Genomic DNA, 24,407 nt, shown 5'->3' on the forward strand with positions numbered 1-24,407 from the left:
ACAAATTTTTTTTTTTAGATTTTATTTATTTATTTGACAGAGAGAGATCACAAGTAGGCAGAGAGGCAGGCAGAGAGAGAGAGAGGAGGAGGAAGCAGGCTCCCTGCTGAGCAGAGAGCCCGATGCGGGACTCGATCCCAGGACCCTGAGATCATGACCTGAGCCGAAGGCAGCGGCTTAACCCACTGAGCCACCCAGGCGCCCAATAAATAAAATCTTAAAAAAATAAATCCTTTGTGTGTGTGTGTGTGTGTGTGTGTGTGTGTGTATTTTGTGTGTGTGTGTGTGTATCTGTATACATACTTACATAATTTTGCAATATAAGCCATATTTTACATTTAAATATTATATGTACTTAATAACACACACACACACACACACACACACACCCTTATCAGTTCTGCTTCCTGGAGAACTCGGGCTGAAACAAGAACAGACAAAAAGGGATTTGTTCGCTGGCAGCAGGGGTTAGCTGGGGAGGACTCAGAAGTTTCCAGGACCACAGGCTGCCCCACCAGACCACCCCTAGCCTGCACAGAGAGGAGACATGTGTGTGTGGTGTGTGTGCAGGCACGGAGGGCACAGCCAGAGAGGGCCGGGCATGGCACCCAGCAGTGCTGGGTTCACAAATTTCCTGCAAGAAAGACCAACCCTCCAGCCCCACTGCTGGGCTCTCACTGCACCTTCCAACCAGCCAACCGAATACAGAGCAGAAATGGATGGGGAACGCATCCTGGTCTGTGGGAAATAACCCTTAGGGAAGGCACACTGACATGGTGTCCACCACCTTCCAGATGTACACGGACCAGCACACAGAGTTCAGCTCCGCCATGGGCCAGCGAGCTAGCCTTGAACCCCTGAAATCCTTCCACATGTTTCAACCCATTTCTGCAGCTACGGCTGGGGGATGATCAAACCAGCCCTATGGTCTATGAAAGGACTAACTCGAGCTTCACAAAGAAGTAGGCACTCAAAATGCAGAAACAGAAGGATTGCACTTTTACTCCTACCTCCAAGGGCTAAAATTCTCAAAGAATGCTATCACAGCACTGAGGGAGGGCTAAATCCGTGGTTAGAGCACTGTTCCTAGGGAGAAAGTCGTCCTTACCTTCTCCAGCTCTATCTTGTGCACCGGGGAGCTCGACGGGGGAGGGCCTTCTGACTCCGCCTGCCCGCTGCAGCCGCTGTAGACGTCTCGGATCACCTACAAGAAGTAGAGATGGGCCTGAGTGATCTCAGAGGAGGGGACGCTGACCTACAGGGCTGAAGCCAGCATGAACAGGCAGAGGTGTACAGCGCAGCGGGGAAGTCTATGGGCCCAGAGGCACTTGCTCTAAGTCCCAAGGTACCAAGTGCTCATTTGTTGACTCAGCAAATGTTTCCCCGATCCCGGGATAGACGCAGGGTTTAGAATATGGGGAGAATGCATGGCCTTGCTTTCCTGGGGCCTGCATTCCAATGGAAGTTAGATATCACAGCAAATGGTGAGGATCACCCAAACACGAAGGTCAAGTAAAATGCCAGTAGGGCTACAAAGACTGGAAGGTGGTGTTTAACGAAAAGGGAACAGCGAATTGACAAGATCAGGAGGCCTCACTGGGATGACAGGTAGGCTGGGAGGTAAATGCCCAGAGGACCCAGCCACATGAGGAACCAACAGAAAAGGCTTCCAGACAGAGGGGCCAGCTGGTGCAAAGGCTCTGTGGTGGATTGGAGTGTTTAAGGATACTGCCTGGTGCCGTGTGGCAGGACATGGGGGCAGACCACCAGGAGGTTCCCACAGTGCCTTCAGGCCCAGTGAGGAGGCTGGGTATGAGCAGCCCACACCCCAGAGTGACGGGAGTGATGTTCTGGGAGGCCATATGCACCGAGGCCTGGAGAGCTCCACTGTCTGGGGTTTCACCCCAGCCTTCACCTTGGGCCAATTTAATTAACTGCCTGGTGCTCCAGTGCTTCCACCAGTAGAGCAGACACAATGGTCCTACCTGTGGGACATACACGGCCTGCGACGCAGGGGGACACCACTGTCAGAAGTCACAGACAGCACACAAGAACTAAAAAGGAAACGTGCCAGGCCTCCCGTAGTGGCCCAGAGCCAAGAGTGGGGCAGTACAGGCTGTGGCAAAGGCGGGAGGGAGCAAACCAGCGGCTTACAGAGGATTTTGGAGGCCCAGCAGACCCTGCTAGTGGGTCAGGCAGAGCAGGAGGGAAGTGTCACCTCCCAGGCAGCTGGGTGCTACCATTCAGATGGAAGAGGCAGAGAGAAGTAGCAGGCAGGGGAGAAGTGAGGCAGGTGACAACAAAGCAGAGGAAAACTTCTAGGCAGAGCTGGAACTAAACTGGGAGTCAGGGGAGAAGAGGCCCGCTCCCAGACCAGGAGGGGGTGAGTTGCAAGGGGGAGGGCAGACAGAGCAGAATGCAAGTCCAGGACAAGGACCAGAGCCAAGCTGAAGGGGAGAGGCTGGTGCAAGAATGAGCTGGAATGGCCAGGGAAGTGGGGGCGAGGGGGGGGTGATGCAGCTCCCAGGAGCAGGGAGGAGGAATTTCCAGAGGAGGCAGTGGAATTTCCACTTCTCCTTCTGGAGAAGGCCAGTGTGCTTGGTGGTGAGAGTTTGAGGACACCCCTGGCAGGCTGGTTCTGTGTCTCTTTGGTGAAATGTGAGACCAGAGCATCAGCTGCTGGTTCAAAGGCCCAACCTTGCTGAGCCTACTTCTCCTCACCAGCAAAGGAAGGAGCGTCCGGATGACTGTCCTGCTATGTCAGAATGGTGACATCCATAAAAAGTGAGATTTTTCTCTGCAAAGTGCCCAAGCTAGGGCCTGGCACGTGGTGGCGGCTTCTCTGGCCAACACTGTCACTACTCTGAGTGTCCTCACCATCGACACAGAGGGCTCAGAAAGGATCCTGTCTGAGACTGATAAGCATGGGGGGTCTACGGCACACAGGTAGTGGTCCTTGGCCGTGCTAGTGCTCACAGAGCCCCCATGGTCACCCACTGTCCCCCGCTGTCACTACTGAGCTCCTGCCATGAGCTGGGCATGGTTCTGATGGCTGGGGACGTGCAGAGAGCAGGAGAGTGGGATCCCGGGTTGTTGGAATTTGCAGGCTAGCAAGGGAAAAGTTAGGCAGCAGTTCCTTCAAAACGTCTTCCGTCCTTTTTGGAATGAAGTTGCAAGTTGAGTCCAGCCCATGTGCCTTCAGGGCAGAGCTGAAACAGCAAAGTCCCAGATATCTGGGTCATAATTTTGCAACACGATCTCTGCAGACATGCCTGAGGGCCCTGGCTTGCGCTGGGGTTGGGATCAGTGCCAGGACCCGAAGGGTCCCCAGGACAGTGTTTGCAGCCATTCTGCTGCTCAGCTGTCTTATGAAAAAGATATGGAGCAAAGTCCACATTTGAGACTAAAACAGGACAAAGGGAAAAGAAAGAAAAGCCCAGAGAATTTGCTGCCATGTTTTTCTCCCTATCTCTTCCAAGGAGTGAAGGCGTCGTCCAAGTGACATCCACCCGGGGACCTGGGCCTTCTGGACGCCTGCATCTCTGTCCACGCGGATTCCTCTCCCGCTGCTCTGGCCCGGTCTCTACTCCCATGCCTCCCCTGGGACGTCATCAGGTCTTTAGCTGACAAGGCAAATTCTCACTTGATCTAAGGACAAGAGTTTGTCTTTTCTCCAGGGAAAGAGCATGCCGCAGGAGAATCTCCTGGGCTCTGGTGTCGAACAGAAATGGGGTTTCAACCCTAACTCTACTTCCTGCTGCGCAGGGAAGGCTAAGCCGTGCAGACTTGGGCCCGATGTCCTCATCCAGAACATGCACAAAAGAAGGTCTCTGGGCCACCAAGGAAAGCAGGATTATGCAACATGAGGTGCCCAGCCCAGCTTCTCCCAGAACAGACACGAAGCTTGCATGCGCCCAAGACAATAGCCTTAAACAGAGAGTGTGGCTCTGACAATCACGCAAACTAACCCGAAACTTACAAGCTCCTCATTGCACACCAGAAGGCTGAACCTCACAAAACAGAACCTGCAGAATCCTCTCTGGCAAAGGCGTTTCTGCACAAAGCAGCTTTCCTTTTTCCTTCTTTCTTTTTCCAAGGAGGGAGGGGCTGCAATGTGCAGCACCCTTGCTCCAAGGAACCCCCCCTCCCCATCCCGGCCTCACGCGCGAGTGATGTGAACTGTATCTTCAGGATGGATCTGGCTTGCTGGACTGGGTTTGTCCTGCAAGCCTCAGCCTCTGTCTCATGTGCCCTGGAAGCAGGCTCTGCCCCCACAGAGCACATGGCTCAGCTCTCCCTGCCCTTGGCCACAGCCAGCCAGGCGTGTCTCACATGGACACTGTTCCTGTGCCCTGTACACCCATGGGGCTCTTTCTTCTCTTCAGCTGGGCTTGCTTTCAGAGACAGGACTACGCCTTGCTTATGTGGGCATTTCCAAGGCCTAGCACAGAACAGCAACCTAAAAAGTGCGATGAAAGGAAAAAAAAGGTGAGAACAAGGAACTCAACTGGACTTGACATTTTCTCTGGGCAAGAAAGATGAAGGAAGGAGTGAAATCCAGAGGGGAGGAAACCAGGCCATCACGTCCAGTAAGTAAACCCCCAGGACAACGTTCCCCCTGTCCTCTGCAGAGATTTCTGAAAACCTTGCAGGAAAAAAGGAAAAAAAGAGCATTCAGCTAAGACCCATGCCTGCGGCACCCGGGCGAACTTCCTCGCCTTCTCCTGGTCCCTCGAATGTCTCCTTTCCTACCCCCCCTTCCACATCAGGGTCCATTCTGCCCGCAAACACAGGGTGGAGGAACGGCAGACTCGTTGAATGGCCAGATGAGATGACCTGGCCATGGAAGTGGCGGAGCGTCCTCGACTTCCCTGAGAAGCCTTCCCTTGTAAACCCAACCCATGTATCCATATGCTTAGAATTCTGTGTGCAGATAAAGGATACACTTTTGTTCTCTACTGGGGTCCCCCCGCCTGACCTTACGCAGAGTACAGCATCACCATGGTGCTTAGGAAACAGACAGGACTTCGGTGGCCGCAGGGACCCAGGCACACCTAGGGCTAGGCTTGTGTGTCTGGGAAAGAGAAAGGAGCTGCTGAAACATCAGGGAGTGTAAGCCTGTCTTTACTCCCATGGGTTTCATCCACTAGCCGGGCCGACTGGTGAAACGGTCTTTCTCCTCTGATCGCTACTCATTGCCCAACTGCCCCCACAGAGTTAATACAGAAGGAATCAATAAAGGGTTTATCGCCTAAATTCTTTTAATAGCTGCAGATGAAGATTCTGTATTAATATATAGAATATATATTTTATATATATTTATTAATATATATTCTATATTTGTATTTTGATTGATTTATTTATTTTTAAGGAGCCCTGTTCATGAGAAGTTCAGCATATTTAAGAGAACTGGATCCAAGTTCAGAATCACATATCCTTCAAAAAACAAATTGTTATATGTTCTGTGGTATTTTTGTTTGCTTTTAACTTGAGCCCTCATTGCCAGAAACACAATCTCTGCACATTTTTTAGGGAAACCTGACCACTCTGTTTCTGGGAATATTGACTGTTGTCTTCTGACTGACCCCTGCAACATGGCTCATGTTTTCGGCATCTGTATACACACACGCGTGCGCGCATGCGCACGCATGCACACACACACACACGGAGTCAGTCAGCTTTGGCAGGAGCTGCTGGTAATGGAAATTGCAGACCGAAGGAAGAGAAACAAATCTGGCCGTGATGCTTGAAGAAGCGTGGGTCTGGTCAGGTGCTGGCCACACGCGGCCCTCCTGCTCTCCACGCCGGACAAGAAAGGCTGAGTGTGACTCACATCAGAGACTGTCAGCTCTGACTTAAAGCCACATGTCATAATACCGAAAGTCTGGGTAATCAGTTGGGATGGCGTGGATAATAGCAGTTGACATTAACAAGGACTTGGCTCCCATTTTGTAAAACAGTTCGTGACAGAGAGTTGTTCTAGGGTTTTTAAGAAAGGAATCCTAGGGGGTCACTCTAATGGAACCACTGACATCGCAACACTTCATTATAGTTCTGAAAGCACATTTGTGTAATTTTTTCATTCTGCCTTTGTGATCATTCTGATCAGTAGTACTTCCATTTGATAAGTGGGAGTTAGCTGACTCCAAAGATCCTGATGAGTTAGAGGACTTCTGGGACTATATTCTATATTCCAGATTTCCAGACCCTTCCTTCATCTAGCATGCTATCTTCAAGATAAATAAGGGCTGTGCCTCCAATGAGAGTAGTTCTTTAATTTGGGGGGGAAAAAATCTACTCCAATCACAAAGATGTGGGCTTGACCAGACAATATAACAAGCTCTGACAACAGCATTGACTTATTTTACAGAAAACTGTCATTTCAAAGTTTTAAATCATTTGGAAAAATAATAGAGCAAAGTTAGAAGGTACAGGCTAGCTGATTTCAAGACTCTGTAAAGTTGCAGCCATCAAGACAATGTGGCATTGGCAGGGCCACGTAGACGCAGCCTAATGAAGCAGACAGGGGCTCAGAGAGGGGCCCACATGTACTCAATTGGTGGATTTCCAATCCAGGCAATTCAGTGGGACTGAAACAGCTGACTACCCATAGGAAGAAAATCAATTTTGACCCCTACATGCCATCCTATACACAAAACCAACTGTACGAGTCAGAGACCAGTCCATAAAGACAGAGCCATAAAGTTCTAGAAGGAGACGCAGGTACTATCTTGGTGAATGGAATATGCTAAGATTTTATGGACAGAAGGCAAAAAGCACCAGCTGTAAAAGCCAAGACTGAAGTAATGAAGAAATAACAACTTCTTCTCATCGAAGGGCACTCTGAAGGGAAAGAATTCATCCGTGGCTTAATCAGAGTCATTCTTTGAGGTGAGACACCCTGACATCAACAGGGACATTTCATATTCTTGAAAGGGTTTCAGCTACCATAAGGTATCGCCACTTAAACTCTGTAGGCAACCACTAACATAGCCTCAAAACAAATTAAGCAAGAACTGATAGAAATAGAAAGACAAAGAGACAAATTCATAATCAAAGAGGTAGATATGACCACATCTCTCCCTTTTATTAGCTGACAAAATGAATTAGTAGACAATCTGGAGAGGACAGTAAGTGCAACCTGACACACCCGAGTAAACGTGTGCACCCGGCAACTGCAAAATGCATGTCTCTCGGTGTAGACACGAGCATTACCCACCTTGACTACATGTTGAGCAACAAGTCAAGTCTACAAATCTCTACGATGTAAAATCGTTATCAAGTTCTGACTACGGTTAATTTGAACTGGAAACTCAAGGCAAAGAGATTATTTTTAAAAACCTGAATGTTCGGAAAGTAGACAACATATCCCTGAAGGAACCAGTCGTCAAAAAGGGAGTCACAACAGATTCTAGGAAAGATTTTGAACTGAATGACAATGAAAACACAAACATCAGAACTTACAGGCCACAGCGAAGACTATGCTTGGGGGGCAATGGAGAGCTTTAAATGAACATGTGTATATAAGAAAAGGACTGAGAATCAATTATCTAAGCATAAATGTCAAGAAGTTGGCCTAATTACAACCAACGAAGCCAAAAGAAAGTAGGAGTGAAGAAGGGAACTGAAAATAGAACACGATAGCACCACAGAGAAACACCAAGAGTGTACATCTGGCTTTCTGAGAGAGCTGGCACACTGGGGTCCGTCTGGCAGGACCACTGACAAAGTAAAGGAGGAACAGGTGTCTCCATTCTGTTGACCACACAGAAAGGCACCCAAGACCGCCACTCTCCCCTTGACAGATAAAACGAGGTGGGTATATTTAAAAAATCAGAGTGGTTTTTTATGAGGATGTAAAGAAACGTGGACACACCATGTCCTCACAAGGGAAGAGCCCTTCACAGGAAAGAAATGACCAGGCTGCCCCCAGGCTGGCAGGGTGGTGGGAGGCAGGGGTGCCCACCACAGAGGGTGGGGAACAAACCAGCCACATCCTAGGAGCGCATGTGGCCCAGCGTAACGGCTGAGGGCAAGGGAGCCGAGTTCAGGGGCGTCCTCCTGGGGGGCACACACAAGGCGCCCTGGCAGTCCTGGTCCAGGAGAGTGCGAGGCCGTGATGTGGACACCCCTAGCTCGGGCCCCTGACACATCCCACTATCATGATTTTTAAACTGTTTTCAGCCAGAACTTGTGAGTTTACTGGGACCTAGAAGTGGTAGCATAGCGATAACAGGAACCAAACAATAGTGAACCAGCTTACACTTACCTTACACGAGATGTTCTTCTAAATGTTTCTATCTCGTTATTTTATCCTCATAACAAGTCAGAGAAGGGGGCACCATCATGACTCACCCTCTCTCCCATTGCACGGAGGACAAAACTGAGGCACAGAGGAGCTAAGTAGCTCATTCGAGACCATAGGAAGTGAAACGCAGACTCAAGAGAGGGAGACCCACCCTTCCCCATCTCGCTGGCAAGCTCCCCATGGCTTGTGGACAGACAGCAGGCGAGGTTGTGAGGGAAAGGCACTCAGATGTGTCACTGGTGAGGGGCCGAGCTGGCAGACCTCCGTGCACAGTGACGTGGCTGTGTATCAACGTTACAAGTGCCCGTGACCTTCACACAAGTGCACAGCCTCTCTGGGAAGTCAGGCCACACGCTAGCAAGCGTGTGAGCTGAGATATGCACGGGGTCAGATTATCACAGAGTTGTGTGCAAACAACCCAACAGCCATGGATCAGAGAATAGTTTTTAAAAATTATGGTCTATTGAAACAATGAAATGGTAGGTCTTGTAAAAAAAAAAAAAAGAAAGAAAGAAAGAAAGAAAGTGAAAGGAGAAAAGGAGAGGCTCCATTCTCTAAATTGGAAAAATCTGCAAGACACATTGTTTAGGTGCAAAAAGCAAGAGGCAGAATGCCACAACTTGTCTATGGGGGTGGAAGCTAAAATCTGCATTTCTCCTTGCCTGCATATATATGTAAATAGCCTCGGAAAGGATACGCACAAAATGCTTGCTCTCACATGTGCTGGCAGACGGTCTAACGGCACAAGCACACCTGGGAAGCCATTTGTCAAGATCTAGTAGGGTTGAAAATGCGCACATACTAAAGGCAGCCATGCCCCCATAGACAGCCATCCCAGAGAAGCCATGACACGCGAGACCAAGGACCATGCACAACAACGCTCCCTGGAGCGCTCTAGGACAGTGGCGGGGGTTGGGGTGTGGGGTGGCAAACCACACAGCCATCGACCCCCCAGAGCAGACACGAAACAGTGAGTGGGAAACGCGAGGGGCAGGAAACGTGCAGTTTGAAGTACATGGACGTGTTTAAATATTTAAAAAAAAAAAAAAAAAACTTCTGATTTATAAGTACATACATAAGTGAAAAAAAGTATTTTTAATGCATACCTCAGCCATAATATTCAGGATAAAAGTTACCTTTGAGGAGGGAGACAGAGTTAGTAGGGGAGGCCTGTTCCAATCCTAGCTGCAGCATTTGAGGTCTTGAACAAGAAGATACAGGGTGAAAAGGAAAAGGAAAAGATTCTTAGAACCTTCATGAGTCTGAGTCACTGGGAGTCTAGGCTTCTTGAGTTTCTAGGCGATATCGATAAAACAGCTCATCTAATAACAGTACTGAGAAACCACGACCCCGGGTCCTCTCTGCTGGTCTTAAAGCAAGAAAATTCTCGGACTGAAGCTAGTTTTGTCTCTGTCCATTTCTCCTCGGGACTTCTTGGCTTCTCACACTGACACACGTAACGGGAGCAAAGCATAAACATTGAACTAAGAAATTAATCAATTCAAACTCTTTAGAAGAAGGTAACTTACCATGTAGTATTTACTTCCCTTTTAAGAAATACCAGCAGATGTTAAAAAAATTCCTTGCCATCAAGCTTCTGTCGACAGAGTCATCACTGTGGAATTAGCTGAACAGCTCTGATGTGCATCTTACATCTGGCCAAAGAGGAGGTAAGACTGCTCTGCTCCATCGGTGCCCCACGTCTTGGACACATTTTCTCTCTAAGCGCCTACCTGCGAGCTGCGTGGTTAGCTCAGGGCCACGTCCCAGGGACACAGAAGCTGGCTATGCTTCCCAGGGCTCCGTGCGAGTCACAAAGAAGGGACCGGGCAAGGAAGAAAGCCCAGGGCTCAAGGTGGCCCTTCTTGCTTCTCCGCTAGGGAATAGGGAAAGCAGAGCTTGCAGAAGGATGGACACCACTCACCCTGCGTGGGACCAGGTCAAGAAAATAGAATCACAACGAAGGCTCCTTGTTTCCTTCATCTTTTCCCCCTCCTTCCTCAAGGGATGGTGCTGGGACCCAGGAAGTAGGAATAAAGGGAAAATGGCCAAGTGGTGGGCAGCCCAGCACAGGAAGGCAGGATGTGAAGGGGGAAAATCCGAGGTGGACTCCTGGTTCCAGCACCTGTTGGCCACTGTATCACCCGCCTCCCGGGGACTTGGCCTCTCACCTGAACAGTGAAGCTGTCCCTGAGAACACCTCCCTCAGGTGGCCGTTCTGTGTGCTAGGACATGATGACAGTGGAAATGCATTTTGTAAACGTGAAGGGGACTTTGAAGATATTACTGACAGACGTGATGGTGTGCAGCACACTCCAATTGTGTGTGGGGATGCCAAGCACACCGAGTCACAGGACTCCAGGAAGAAGAAAGACACTCTGTTCAGGCTCTTCTGGGGCAGCCACTAGAAAAGCCACCTGCATGTTTGGGGTGATGGTGGAACACGCTCACGGGGGGCGGAGGGCAATAAGGCTCGAGGTAGAAGGGGCACCGGCACATCGGAGAGCCACTGTTAGAGAGAAGGACTCATTTTCCAAAGCATTTTCCCAAAGCAGGTACCGGCCGGCAGTGAGGGACTAGATGGTCTGGACTCACCTTCCTGAGGAAGACCATCAGGAAGGCCAGAGAAAATAGACATGGCTTCTCCCTAGAGCAGGGAATGACTGGGTCACAATGTGGAAGAAGATGGAAACATGGAGAGGTAGGCCGGCCATAGGACGGCCTTGGCCTCCGGAAACAAGGCAGCACTTCTGTGGGTCTGGGGGGCCAGGAGGCAGAGGCTGGAGTCCGCGGCATGCCGAAGATGAGGTGTCTGGCAAAAACCCCCACAGTTCGGCTGGGGACTCCCAAGGAACAGACCCAGTGTAACAGTGCAATGAAGATCAACCTGCCCTTGAAGCAACAGCAGGCTGACTTTGACTTCTCTGCTCTGAAAAAAATCTCAAGCGCAGAAATTATAAACAGATTTTGGAGAGCTAATACCCTCTAAGTGCACAGCAGAGGCAAAGGAAAATGCCGTCCCACAGAGGAAAGCGTAGGGCCAAGGAACCAATTATTTCTGCAGGGACAACTGGATCTGTGCAAGAAAAAGATCGGAATTGGACCCCTATCTCATGCTACATGCAACGATGAGATCAAAGTAGACCACCGACGAAATTTAAGGCCTGACATCACGAAACGATCAGAAGAAAACACCGTCCTTAGGACGTCCTTAGGACCCCGGAATAAGCAATGGTTTCTTAGATATGGTCTGAAAGCGACACAAAGGAAGTACTGATACAGTTAGCAACACGGATGAACCTGGGAAACATTATGCCAAATCAAAGCCACCCGTCCCCGAAGGACACAGCGTATTTATATGAAGTGTTGAACACAGGCTACTCTACAGGAACAGAAAATGAAGGAGCAGTTGCCTGGGGCTGGGGTGAGGCTGGGCCTGGGGGCCAGAGCTGCTCACATGGTGAGTACACGGTGTTTCCCTTCGGGGAGATGAAGAGGCTATGAAAAGTAGGTTATGGTGAAAAGACTCATAGCCGCCACATCGTACTTTAAAATCGTAACTGTACGGTATGAATGATACTTCAATAAAGCTGTTATATAAAAACTACCGAATTAATTTTTTCCCCATGTCGAAGGCGCAGCATGATCATCAGAGAACCCAGCATGCGGGAAGGACAACATGACCGGAAGAAGCACACTGACAAGATGACACGGCCAGGTTTCCGCAACACCCCCACCACTGTCCAACAACCAGGCCTGTCACCTGCCTGCTGTGGAGATAAGGGACAAACCAGTCTACAGGAAATTTAACACTGTAGAAACTGGCATTCCCAGGTCAAAAAAGAAACCACTAGAACTATTAGAAGTCCCTAACTGACATTCAGAACCCAGCGGAGAGGGACAGTTTTAACAGCAGATTTGGCATAGCCGGCAAGTGAAAGAAAGAGTGAGAAAGTGAAAGTGAAAGAGGGGAAGTAACAAGAAAACATTAACCAGATTAAGGAGAAAAGAAAAAAAAAAAGGATACTAAGATGCAAAGCAAAGAGAAATCGAATATAGTGAAAACTTTTAACATGTATTTAAACATAGTTGAAGGGATGAGACTAAGTTATATTTTTAAGAGAAATGGCTGAAAATGTGTTTTCTAAATTTTAGAAAGATGACAATCCACAGATTTAGAATTCCAGGGAACTCCAAGAAGAATAAATAGAAAATAATATACCTCCAGACACAAAAGAAGAAAGAAAGAAGAAAAAAAAATATCAAAGGAACAGAGAACGTCATAAAGCAGCCTACAGTCTTGAGGCAGACTTCCTTCCAAGGACCAGAGCTGGGGAGATCAGCAACAAAGAGATCAGGACACTCTGCTGCCAAACACAGAACTGCTCGGGTTCATCGAGTCTTGCCTACCATTTGAGAAACAGACAAACTGAACCAAACACAGGTCTGGGGGAGAGGCCTGGCCACGTAAAGGGCTCAGAGGCCGGGTGAGCGCCTCACCTTCAGCCATTGCTCGGCCTGCTCCTTGCTCTGGACTGCAAGAACCAGTGGGTCCGTGCCTTGCTGGGTGATTTTCAGCTCGTGCTTCTTCTTCTTGCTGTCCTTCGGGGTGTAAGTGATGTTGCAGCCTTGGAGGGGCAGTTCCATCTGGGGCTGCTGGTCCTTGGAGCTTTTGTAGCACTGCATTTAACACGAGAAAGCAGAGTTAGGCTGAAGAGAGTTTGAGGAGAAACATGGATACAGCTCCAGCAGGATGGGAAGGCCAGTGCCTGCATGGCCCCCGAGGTCTCCTGAAGACCCCAGAGGGTGGGTCTGCAGATGCACACGCGTCACCCACATGGGGTGCGCTCCACACCACATGTCACCCCCCACGTACATGAAAATACTTCTACTCTTCAGTTCGGCCAAGTTTACTGAGCATCGATGACGTGACTCAGTGGGAACCGGAAACTCCTTCTTCCCCCAGGGATCACAGACCAGCGGAGCCTCCTCACTAAGTCTCTCGAATGTGACATACTAGATGTGCCAAAAAGCACAGCCCTTGTGTGGGCAGTCAGTCATCTGGATGCCTTCTTCTACAACCTGTGTCATTTGGTATCTGCCGGTCTCCTCTCCAGCGCCTTTTGGAGAGATGGATGAAGGACTTCCACAAGAGTATCCAGGGCAACAGTTCCCAGACCCCATGTCTGCAAAGGCTGGCTTTCCAGTTGAGTATGGGATCTAGAACTCACACTGCTCCGTTTACGCAGCAAGGCGTCCCTTCTAGAGCTCAGTGCCATGGCAAACGCTCAGATTGAATTCCCATCATTGGTCCTTCACCTGCCTCTGTGAGACCTGGGGTTGCACCCTGTTCAGAGGCTTCCCCTCCCTCTTTGGGCCTAATCCTATGACTTGGGACCAAAAGCACACGTCTTTACGGAAATGGACATTTGAGAATGTAGACGTCTGGGTCCCAGCTCTGCCCCTAATGTAATCCAGCTCCTGGCAAGTCTTTCCAGCTTGCTGAACCTGTTTCCTCATCTGGAAAATGAACTATTGCCGGGAGCATTGTGATTTTATGGGGTCACACTAAATGATTAGTTATAATAACACCTGCTGGAGAGGCTTCACACTTTCACTCGATGGTCACCGTTGTCCATTCTGCAGATGAGGAAACCGAGGCTCACTCGGTTACGTGGTTTGCCGAAGTCAGATGTGTGAAAAGCGACTGACCCCAGCCCCAGATGGCAAAAGCTCCCAAGGGCTCCCTCCGTGGGGCACCATCTACCGGGGCGGGAGCGAAGGAAGAGACACCTGTTTTCAGAAGTGACTTCCAGAGTCCTCTCATATATTAAGGTTCTAAAACCCTGGCTTCTGAGTGTCACACATATGGAACAGAGCCCCTTTTTACAAAAATCCCAGTGATAGTGGCCCTGTTGGAAACAGAAGAACAAAAAATACACCAAAACCAACTAACCCCAGATGGTTACGAACATTCACCATTTGGCAGGTTTTTGTATTCTCAGTAAGTGCAAGAGAAAAACAGAACAGCGAAAAAGAAAGTAACAGCACAGTGGATGGAGTTAAACAGGCAATGCCTCAAAATGGGTCTGTCACCAGCCCTGTGTTAAAGTGTGGGCTGGACATCCTTGCCGTTGAACCCTCAGGGGGCGGACTCTCAGAGAGGGCAGTGTGTGCCCTGAGAGCCAGGCCTGCGGGAGAGAGGGACAGGAAGAAGCGGCAAGGTTGTCCTGGCGCAGAGCTCAGGGGAGGGAGCAGGACCTGGACAAACTGTCCTGATGGGGATTCTGCCCATCACCGTGTCCACCACAGTGTTGCCTGGGCCTGGAAGAGCACAGATGCCAGACATGTACCCAAAAAGCCGTGGAGAGCAGTGCCCATGGGAAGATAGGCTGGGAACATAGAGGGAAAAGCCTGGCTTTGGGATTTCTGTTTATAGGTTTCTGTGCTATTCAGACTTGGAAAGCATTTCTGTGTTTTCTTCTTTTTAAAAGATTTTATTTAATTATTTGACAGAGAGAGACAGTGAGAGGAGGAACACAAGCAGGGGGGGCGTAGGAGAGGGAGAAGCAGGCTTCCTGCTGAGCAGAGATCCTGATGCGGAGCTGGATCCCACGACCCTGGGATCATGACCTGAGCCCAAGGCAGACGGTTAACGACTGAACCACCCAGGCTCCCAAGCATTTGTTTTGATCACTGTTAATTTTTTTTTTTTTTTCAGTGTCAACAGGGGTCATCGGGGCAGTTGGATCATTGGGGATTTTTGAAATAAAAAGAGCTTCATAATAAAAATAATTAACTTTGATTCTGCATTTTATCAAAGGCAATGTTTTCACATGGTTTTCCACTAATTTCTCCTGAAATGTTTACCACTACTCTGAATGGTAGGTGTTTTCATCCTGGTTTTGAAAGCAGAAATTCGGAAGCAGATGGAGGAATGAGGAATGAGAGGGAAGGGGTGGGGGGGGGAGGGTGTGGAGGAGGAGGGCTGTGGGGGAGGATGTTGACCGGGCCAGAGCTCCTCAGGCACCTGAGAGTCCCCTGCAGGTTTTATGGCATTTCCGTGACACACCCACATCTTGCCTCCATTATGTCGGATTGAGTAAGGACCACATGAATCCTTTTCATCCTTTTTTTTTTTTTCCCTTTCTCATTCTTTACTTTAAAATTCCCCCATGGCATCATTTTTGGCATACTCTAAATTTGGGAGAAAGTCAGGCCACACATGTGGAAAAAATATGTATCCTCACTGTTTAAAACCACTAATTTAAAAATATACTACATCCTCAGATTCTAGTAAAAGAACATTCCCATAATTCACAGATGGAACTATACAGAATAAGGTTAGCCACTCCACTGAAGAGAGATACATAGAATCATAAACTCCCTTGGTTCTGTCTGAATGATAGAATTCCATGATTCCCGCCCCTCCCCGCAAAGTTAGCTTGAAGGAAAAACACCATGCAGAAATGCTCTCTGAAATTCTTCATCCCAATAATCAACCACTGTTCCTAAAGCTGGAGGGACTGAAGGAGGCAGGAGGAAGGAGAGTCCCACATGCTCAAGGGCTCCAGCTTCCTAATGGGGTCCCTTGTGAGAAGGGCGGCACAGCAGAAGGCCCAAGCATCCCCACAGCCCGAGTCTCTGCTACTTAGTTCATCTTCCCATTCAGCCCCTTGGGTTCAACCAGAAAAGACTCTGCCTTTAGCTTTCCAAAAGAATTTCCTTTCCTGGACACTCTCCTTCCGGCCGCAGCTGGCCTGCCCGTCCCACTCGATGACCTGGCTTTGAGGAATTCACTGACTCACTACAAATGAGAAAATCCATCCTGTGACTTCTGGTGAGTTAAAGTTTGTGCCTGTCTTGCGGCACACACCGGCCCAGGACGGGAAGGACTCTGCGTGCTGCTGGCTGCAGGGACTGAGACCCAGGGCGTCAAAGGCTCAGAAAGCCCCAAGGGCTCAGACCATGGGGTGCTCAGGCTATGCACAGGCCAGAGCCCTTCAGGCCCCCACCAGCTGATGCCCGCCCCGCCCGAGCCCCACATGAGCGCTGCTCCCATCCCGCAAGGCTGCTGGCCAAGCATGCCAACCGCACGATGGTGGGCGCCAGAGAGGCCTTACCAGCAGCCTGGCGTCCTTGACCACACACAGCAGCTTGCTCCACTGGCCAAAGCGCTTCTTCCTCAGCAGGAATGCACAGATCTTTGCGTCCTTCACCAGGTCCATGGAGGCCTCCTCGGATGGCCACTGGTGCCGCGTCTTCTTGCCCTTTCCATCCTCCTCCTCCTCATCATAAGACTCGTAAGAGCTGCTCATGGCATCTGAGTCATAATCTGTCAGAAGAAAGGACAGAAGGAAAGGTAAAGAGCCTGCCCACAGACGGCTGACCCGGGAGCTGGCCTGTGGGGTCAGGAGCACGTTTGTGGCACCTGTAAATGAGGAAGGGGCCTCTGCAATCGGCGTGCTGGGGAACGGTAACTAGCAGAAAATGGGGAAAAGAGAGCCACGCTAGGTGATGCAAAGTAACGCCAAGTTTTGTTTTTTGTTTTTTTTTTAAGATTTTATTTATTTGGCAGACGGAGATCACAAGTAGGCAGAGAGTCAGGCCGAGGGAGAGGAAGAAGCAGGCTCCCTGCTGAGCAGAGAGCCCAATGTGGGGCTCAATCCCAGGACCCTGAGATCATGACCCGAGCTGAAGGCAGAGGCTTTAACCCACTGAGCCACCCAGGTGCCCCAAAGTAACGCCAAGTTTTAACCTGAAGCAACTTAGAATTCTTTCTCTGGGACAACCAGTCCTAGATGGTTCAGTGAGGGCTGGGCTGTCGGCAGACCCCGCATTGTCTGATTCTGGCCACGCCGCCGCCAGGTGAGGGGACCCTGACCAACAGGCTGTTCCCTGCAGGGTATGGAGCTCCCATGCCACACCTCTAGGTCAAGGTCCTCTAGGTCTGCAAGGTCCTGCCTGCACACATCGCCACATGCAGGCCCTCACTAACCATCCAGATCCAGCCTGCGGCCTCCCTCGCTTTGGACTTCTGGAGAGACTTCTACACCTCTCCTTCTCAGTCTACAAGGTAGGAACACTTCCTATCAGATTATGTCCCATTTCCCAAATGCAGTTCTCTCTCTCTCTCTCTCTCTTGCTGCTGGGGCCCTGCACCTGCTGTCCTCTCCCACAGGCTTCTGGCTCATCCGTTCAACCTTTTGCCTTTACCTGGATAAGTGCTCTTGCCTTTCAGGGTTCAATTATGGACACTGCCTCCATGACGTCCACCTCGAATCACCAAAGCTGGTGCCTCGACTTGTGTTCCCCTGCCCCAATTCACCCCAGTGAGACTATATTCGGAGACAGGACTTCTAGGTGGTAATGATGGTTAAGCGGGTTACATGAATGGGGTCCTAACTCAACAGGACCCATGTCTTTATGGGAAGAGGGAGAGAGAGATATTGCTCTCTGTCCATCATGTGAGGACACGGGGAGAAGGTGGTTGTCTGTGAGCCAAGAAGAGGTGGGGGGTAGGCTGGGTGCCAGGAAGTCCCTGCAGAGGGCTGCCCAGGATGGGCCTGGATGACCTTGTTGGGGGCTGACTCCGGGCCCACAAAGGGCCCAGCCTGGACTGCCATGGCCAGTGCATGAGAGAGAAGCATCTGACACACAGCCAGCCAGCCGCGGTTAGGCCTTCTCCTCGAGTCCACATCTCCCCATCCACACACATGCACACCGCCATCACCGCTTCACGTACTAGCCACAGGGGGCTACTTAAATTCAGTTCAAATTAAAGTCCGATGAAATGATCTGTTCAGTTCCCTGATGGCAGGAACCTCATCTTCAGCACTTAGTGCTCTCTGGAGGCTGAGGGATGTGACACCAAGGGCACAGACAGGGAGGCTGTCCTGACCTGCGCTGGAGGGACTGACACGTACTGGGGAGCATAGTGTAGGCCGCAGCACACACAGGGCAGGGACCACTGCAGATTACACTTGACCTAGATCTTTTGTGAGTCAATGCAAACAGGACAAAAAAGTCTAGAAGGAACACAGTGAGCAAAAGCACTGAAAAATATCAAACATTTAAAGAACACAGTGGATCTTTTCATTTTCCGGTAGCATTTAGGTGCTGGTCACAGATGCCAAGTCAGTGGCTGCATCTGTGGGCAGGGGGCTGTGACGAGGAAGGGGTCCAAGGGAGGCTTTCAGGGTGATGTGCTCTAGTCCAGACTGGGTATCCAGAAACAGGCGATCCTCCTCCTAACGTAACATGAGGATGTTGGCAGTGGCCTCACACTGCAGCACGTGCCCATGTCACCGAGCCCTGCATCTCCTCCTGCGGGCAGTTTACCATCTCACGTCATCGCAGGAAGAAGGGTGAGTGCAGGACAGTAAGATCAGAGATAGCGTGACCACCCACTGCGTCCCCCAACTCCTTTTAGGACAGTGTGTTATTACACTTGTTCTGTCGTCCATCTCCTACTGTGCCTCATTTATTCATTACACTTGGTCGCACAGCGTGTGGATAGGGAGAAATGCGGCACATATAGGGTCAGGTACTATGCACACCTTCTGTCAACCACTGGGGGTCCTGGGACGTCTCTCCCAAGGAGGAAGAGGACTGCTGACAGAGCCCCTGGCACCTAGCAGCCCATATAGACGTCTATATTTCTTACAGAACAAGGGGGAAGATTCAAGTGCCAGCCAGAGATCTGTGGGGACCTGTGTGTTTATGGGATTTGCTGGTTAGGAAATGTTTTTCACACCAGACACTTTTCCATGGGTGGTTCTGGAGGAACTGAAGAACATTCCAAAATGATGACTTTCAACTCTAAAACATTAGAATGTGTCGGGGTGCCTGGGTGGCTCAGTGGGTTAATCCTCTGCCTTCAGCTCAGGTCATGATCTCAGGGTCCTGGTATCGAGCCCCACATCAGGCTCTTTGCTCAACAGGAGCCTGCTTCTCCCTCTCTCTCTCTGTCTGCCTCTCTCCCTACTTGTGATCTCTGTCTGTCAAATAAATAAATAAAATCTTTAATACAAAACAAAATCATTAGAATGTGTACTTTAGACATAGACCCTTCCGCAAGAAATCACAACGGGTATTTCAACCAGTTGACCTCGAGGAGGGACAGGATAAGGGGAGAGGGGAACCAGAAAACTGAAAATAACATGAAAGGCAGGTCTGAGCCCCAAACCCCAACAAGATGTGCAGGGAGGGTGCCACCGACCAGCCCGGCGGCGACCAGCTTCCCAGGACTCCCGGCCGCTATGGCCAGGTAGGGTCAGCACCGGAGAGCGCTGTGGGGAGAGAGGACGGCGGCAGCCGCCACACCTCCAGTAGCTGCCACAATCACGTGAGGGCCAGCCCCTAGAACATATCTGTTCCACATCACAGTGGCTCTGGGTCTCTGATCGTGCCCTGTTCTCAATGGTGACAGAAGCCCGATGGCAGCAGGCTCCTCGGGTGAAGCTCAGCACAGACTTTTCAGGATTTCAGAGTGCGGCTACATAAACCTCTGTAAACAACTATTTTACCCTTGAGAAACTGCTTTTTGCTGACACCCAGCAGCTTCTAAAGGTTTGGTTATAGGTGCCTCAGTTGCCCAGCAAGGGCTCTGGGTCACCTCTCCCACCACAGAGCCAAGCAGTCTGTATCCATTGAGCTCAGAGGCCATAAGGAACAGGTGCAAGCTTGTAGTTCAAGGGCATGTGCCCCCATGCCTGCTGCATGGGCTCCTTCTCCCAAGACGGACTCCTCAGCCCAGGCTAATGGTTTGGTTGGATGGTCAAGACTGGGGGGACCTTGCAGCGAGCCAGGACTGCAGGAGGGACTGTGAACAGACCTCCCAGATGGGCTCAGAAAGTGAAGATTTACACAGCAGGCGAGTGCTTAGCAAAGCCTCAGATTTTCACAATCAGGTACATAGCAGTCTGTTACACGGATGTTGCGCGGCCTCTCTCCCCAGACTTCCTGTCCAAAGGGACTCCCAAACAAGTTGCCAGTGCATGGATGGACCTCCACTTGGCAGGATTCATCTGAATCCTGGCCCTTCTCAGTGGCCTGCCTGCACACGACACTGTCCCCTGGGGTGTCAGCCAGCTACCTAGGACTGGACCACCATCATCATGGGGTGGGGGGAGGACAGCAGGGACGCTCATTGGAAAAGATCACTGAAGAAAATTTGCCTTCCCTGACGCAAAGCTCCTGCCCAAAGCACCAGCCACAGTCTTGCAGAATGCCCTATTCACCAGGGCAGCACAGCTGTCCCTGCAGCACAGCTTCCGACCAGGGAACTCACATTACAGCAAATGGAAGTCCAAGCCGTGGGTCTGCACTCAGGACAGTCACAGGTCTCATGTGTCCCCATCACCTGAAGCAGCCAACCCAGCAGACCAGTGTAATGCCTTCTGAATATTCAGTTCCAGGACCAGCTTGACTGGCCACCTCTGGGAGGCTGGGGATGCTATCTTTCAGGATACCTTCGAGTAGATCCTGCTCTGCCCCACTCGGGCTCTTTCCCCCAGATCCGGGGCTCACAGATCTGGGAACCCAGGGCTGAAAATGGCAGTGGCTCCTCTCGTTGTTATCCCAGAAACCCCATGGACAACGTTTCTGCCTCAAGCCCCCAAGTCTTAGTTTCTAAGGGCAGAACGTTCCCTCCAAAGGACACAGTCATTGCTCTGTTAGCCCAGAAGTGGGGTCAACAGGCAAAGAGGGCATTAGCGGCAGACTAGTCACGGCCACACCAGTGGGGGGAGGAGGTCCCTGGGCGGGCTTTCAGTACTCCTGTGCTCCATGAGTGAGCTATCCAATGCAGCCAGATCTTCCAGGAAGGAAAGACGAGTTATCTCACCGGATGATCGACCAAAGGGCTTGCCAAGGGCAACGAGAGCATGAAGGAAGCTGTTGGTATGTGGCATGACCATTGACTGGTTGTAGAAATGAGGGCCAGGCTGGTGACGCAGCAGTCTTTTTGTCCTGATGCTGATACTACATGTATCATGTGTAGAAACAAGTTCCCTTCCCCACCCCATTCCCCACCATCTCTGGCAGCTGGCCAGGGACCTCCACACTGAAGCCACAGGCTCTCCAAGGGGAGAGAGTAGGTGTCACCCCAAAGTCGATAAAGGGACTTTGTGTCCCCTGGGGCGGTTAGGGAGTTTTCCATGAGGCTGGCAACAGTGGAACCATGTTCACCTGCGCTGTCATTCTGCTCTTGGTCTTAGCTGGAAATTCAGTGGGGTTAAGAGAAGCAAGCTCGTGGGGCACCTGGGTGGCTCAGTGGGTTAAGCCGCTGCCTTCAGCTCAGGTCATGATCTCAGGGTCCTGGGATCGAGTCCCACATCGGGCTCTCTGCTCAGCGGGGAGCCTGCTTCCCTCTCTCTCTCTCTCTGCCTGCCTCTCAGTCTACTTGTGATTTCTCTCTGTCAAATAAATAAATAAAATCTTTAAAAAAAAAAAAAAAAAGAGAAGCAAGCTCGGTCCCCAAATGGACACAGGAGAAACGGTGGTGACTTTATACTGAGGCAGCTCGGCACGGCTGGAGCTACCTTCCCCCCGTTCCCTTCCTTGGGTGGTTCTGGGTTAGGGCCGGCTGCCAGCGAGGTCTGTGAGCAGCCCAGAAGCTGGGAGGGAAACAGGGAGCTGGGAGCTCACACCTGCCGTCGCTGGTTGGTGCTCTGCTGGGCCCACAGTCTCTGCAGGTCCCCTCCCTGGTCATCCGAGGCCTGGCTGAGCTCCGCGTTGCCTCCCAACGGCCAGCCCTGCTCCACGGACTTTTCCACCAGTTTCAATGGCTGTATCAGGTCTTCCTATCACGGACCCTTTATTCCTCTGCTAGAACCACACCAGATACAGGGTTCAACAGAGCTGCCACCGAGTCCCGAGCAGGAAGGCAGCTCCCTGCACTGCTCCTCGGCAGGAAGGCGAGGCCCTAGGTGCCCGCTTCTCACCCCTCGATACCTGACTGAGGGAGCCTCGGTACTCTGTCCCTGCAGCCACGCTGCCCCGAGCCTGCATCCTTCTCCTACACTTTATTCTGGACCTCGTTCCAAAAAAGCTGCCTACTGAGCAGCCGCTACGGGACGGCCTCTCTGAAGAAGGGGACAGAACACAGTACTGAGGTGAGGCTTCTCAGACGGAAAATGGCCTCAGGCCCCCAAGCCAAAGGAAACACTCTGTTGCCAGCCTTGCAAGTGTATTGGTGGGAGGGGGACGGATGGTGGGAGCAGGCTAGAGCCCCATAGTCCTGGCGCTGGCAAATACCCTCGTGGAAAAGCTCGTTTTCCCAGACGTGCTGCTGAGAAGGAAAGGAAGCCAGTGAGGTTCTGCATTACACCGAGAGCCGCTTCAGGTTCTGGGTTTTCTGATTCATCTCCTGACTTCTGAAATGGTGGCCATGTAGAAATGACCTGAGTGCATTTTCCGTGGATGGTTTTTAAATAACAAAGAAACTAAAACAACTTGACTTAGAGGCCTTGAAACCCAGCATGTTGTAACCCCCTCCAGAACCTGTCCCTTTACCTCTCTGAACACTACCACTCCAGAGGCTGAGCAGACCAGCTCCTGTCCTTGAGGGGCCCCCATCTCACTCGCATGCAGGAAGCATGTGCAGGGAGGCTCTCCAGGAACACTCTAGGACAGTGGGCTGCAGCGTCTCTGTCGGTCAGCTGCCGGGGAAGGCAGAGACGTCAGGCAACAGGACGGCGGACCCGGGAACTGGTGTGCACTTCTATCAGAAGACAGGATAGGTAACCACAAGTTAATGTGCCCGAAGCCTTGTGACTAAAACGAGCAAATCTTGGGGTGCCTGTGTGGCTCAGTGGGTTAAAGCCTCTGCCTTTGGCTCAGGTCATGATCTCAGGGTCCTGGGATAGAGCCCCACATTGGGCTCTCTGCTCAGTGGGGAGCCTGCTTCCCCTCTCTCTTTGCTTGCCTCTCTGCCTACTTGTGATCTCTCTCTGTCAAATAAACAAATAAAATCTTTAAAAAAATTTTAAAATAAAACGAGAAATCCCCAACTTTCTGTTTTCTCTTTTATGAGAAAAGCGAGGTTCCTTCATCCATGGGGACAATGACACCCTCCCTCCACTGCATTCGGAGACATAGCTCCTAGCCTGACAGAGCATTGAGGCGGGGGAATGAAGCCAGTGATCCCAAACCAAACCACAGAGGTGCTTGTGAGGGAAGACCAGAGCTGGGCCAGGACAACTCCAGCTCGGCAGGAAGGTTCTAGAAGAACCTGTATGAAAGCAAGAAGAGACGGACAGGTGATTTTGTATCCAGGCTCCTTCAACGTCCTCAGCACAAGGAAAGCAGGCATGGGGCCACAAAGGGCACCACAAACACACACCATGCAAGTCTCTGCCTTGTGACCAAAGAGGACACATTTCACTGACACCCAAGACCCAGAGCAACAAGGTCTCACTGGTGTGAGTCAGAAAAAGATGACCATCTGAGTTTCCAAATGCACTGCAGGCTTCAAAGGCCTGTCTTGGTTTACCCTTTGGGGATAGTACTGCCCAAGCTCCACATGCCCCTGGTGTTTGGTACTGCCCCAACCCCTTTCCACACCCCAGGAGCAGGCCATGCTTCCCACAGTCCCACACTTTCAGAGGCTGGTGGGAGCCAGGCACCCCAACACTCACTTGACGTGATGTATTCTGGAGCTTTCCCTGGGCTCAGTGGCACGGCTTCCTCGTAGTAACCTTCCGGGAGAGAGGACGTCGGGAGTGGTGGCGGTCCACTGTCAGGTGGCTGAGGAGAAGAAGGAAGAAACCACGGAGATCAGAGCCATGACTAGAAAACTGTGTAGCTTGGACTAGAATGTGCTGACCAGCATTAGCCACGTTCCTTTGTCAAGTCCACGGCAAAAGAGAGCACTGAGCAGAGAGCTCCTGAGTTCCGTTCCTGACTGGCCTCCTCTGCTTCCTCTCCCACGTCCACCATCAGCCCAGCCGTGGCCACACACAGTGAGTCAGGCCACACTGACTCGCTCATGGCCAGCAGCCTTGAGCATCCAGCATGGCCTGCTTCAGGGGCAGGGGCTAAGTCCCAGCCCTCTCCTGGGCCCCACCCAGAGCTGAGATGGGGGTCTCCCTCCCCC

General features: G+C 51.0%; 1 protein-coding gene across 5 annotated transcripts in view; it reads right to left on the reverse strand.

Annotated features, from left to right (window-relative positions):
- The window catches only part of AFAP1 (actin filament associated protein 1), a 136,715-nt gene that overhangs the window by 39,911 nt on the left and 72,397 nt on the right, over positions 1-24,407 (reverse strand). For all 5 annotated transcript variants that reach the window (XM_044267850.1, XM_044267846.1, XM_044267851.1 and 2 more), the window contains 4 exons: positions 23,950-24,058; positions 16,432-16,643; positions 12,809-12,988; positions 1,109-1,204 (listed from right to left, as the gene is read on the reverse strand). In XM_044267850.1, the coding sequence (XP_044123785.1) occupies positions 1,109-1,204; positions 12,809-12,988; positions 16,432-16,643; positions 23,950-24,058 (597 nt within the window). The remainder of the gene's footprint in view (positions 1-1,108; positions 1,205-12,808; positions 12,989-16,431; positions 16,644-23,949; positions 24,059-24,407) is intronic.

This window comes from Neovison vison, chromosome 11 (genome assembly GCF_020171115.1).
Source record: "Neovison vison isolate M4711 chromosome 11, ASM_NN_V1, whole genome shotgun sequence".
NCBI classification, from domain to species: domain Eukaryota; kingdom Metazoa; phylum Chordata; class Mammalia; order Carnivora; family Mustelidae; genus Neogale; species Neogale vison.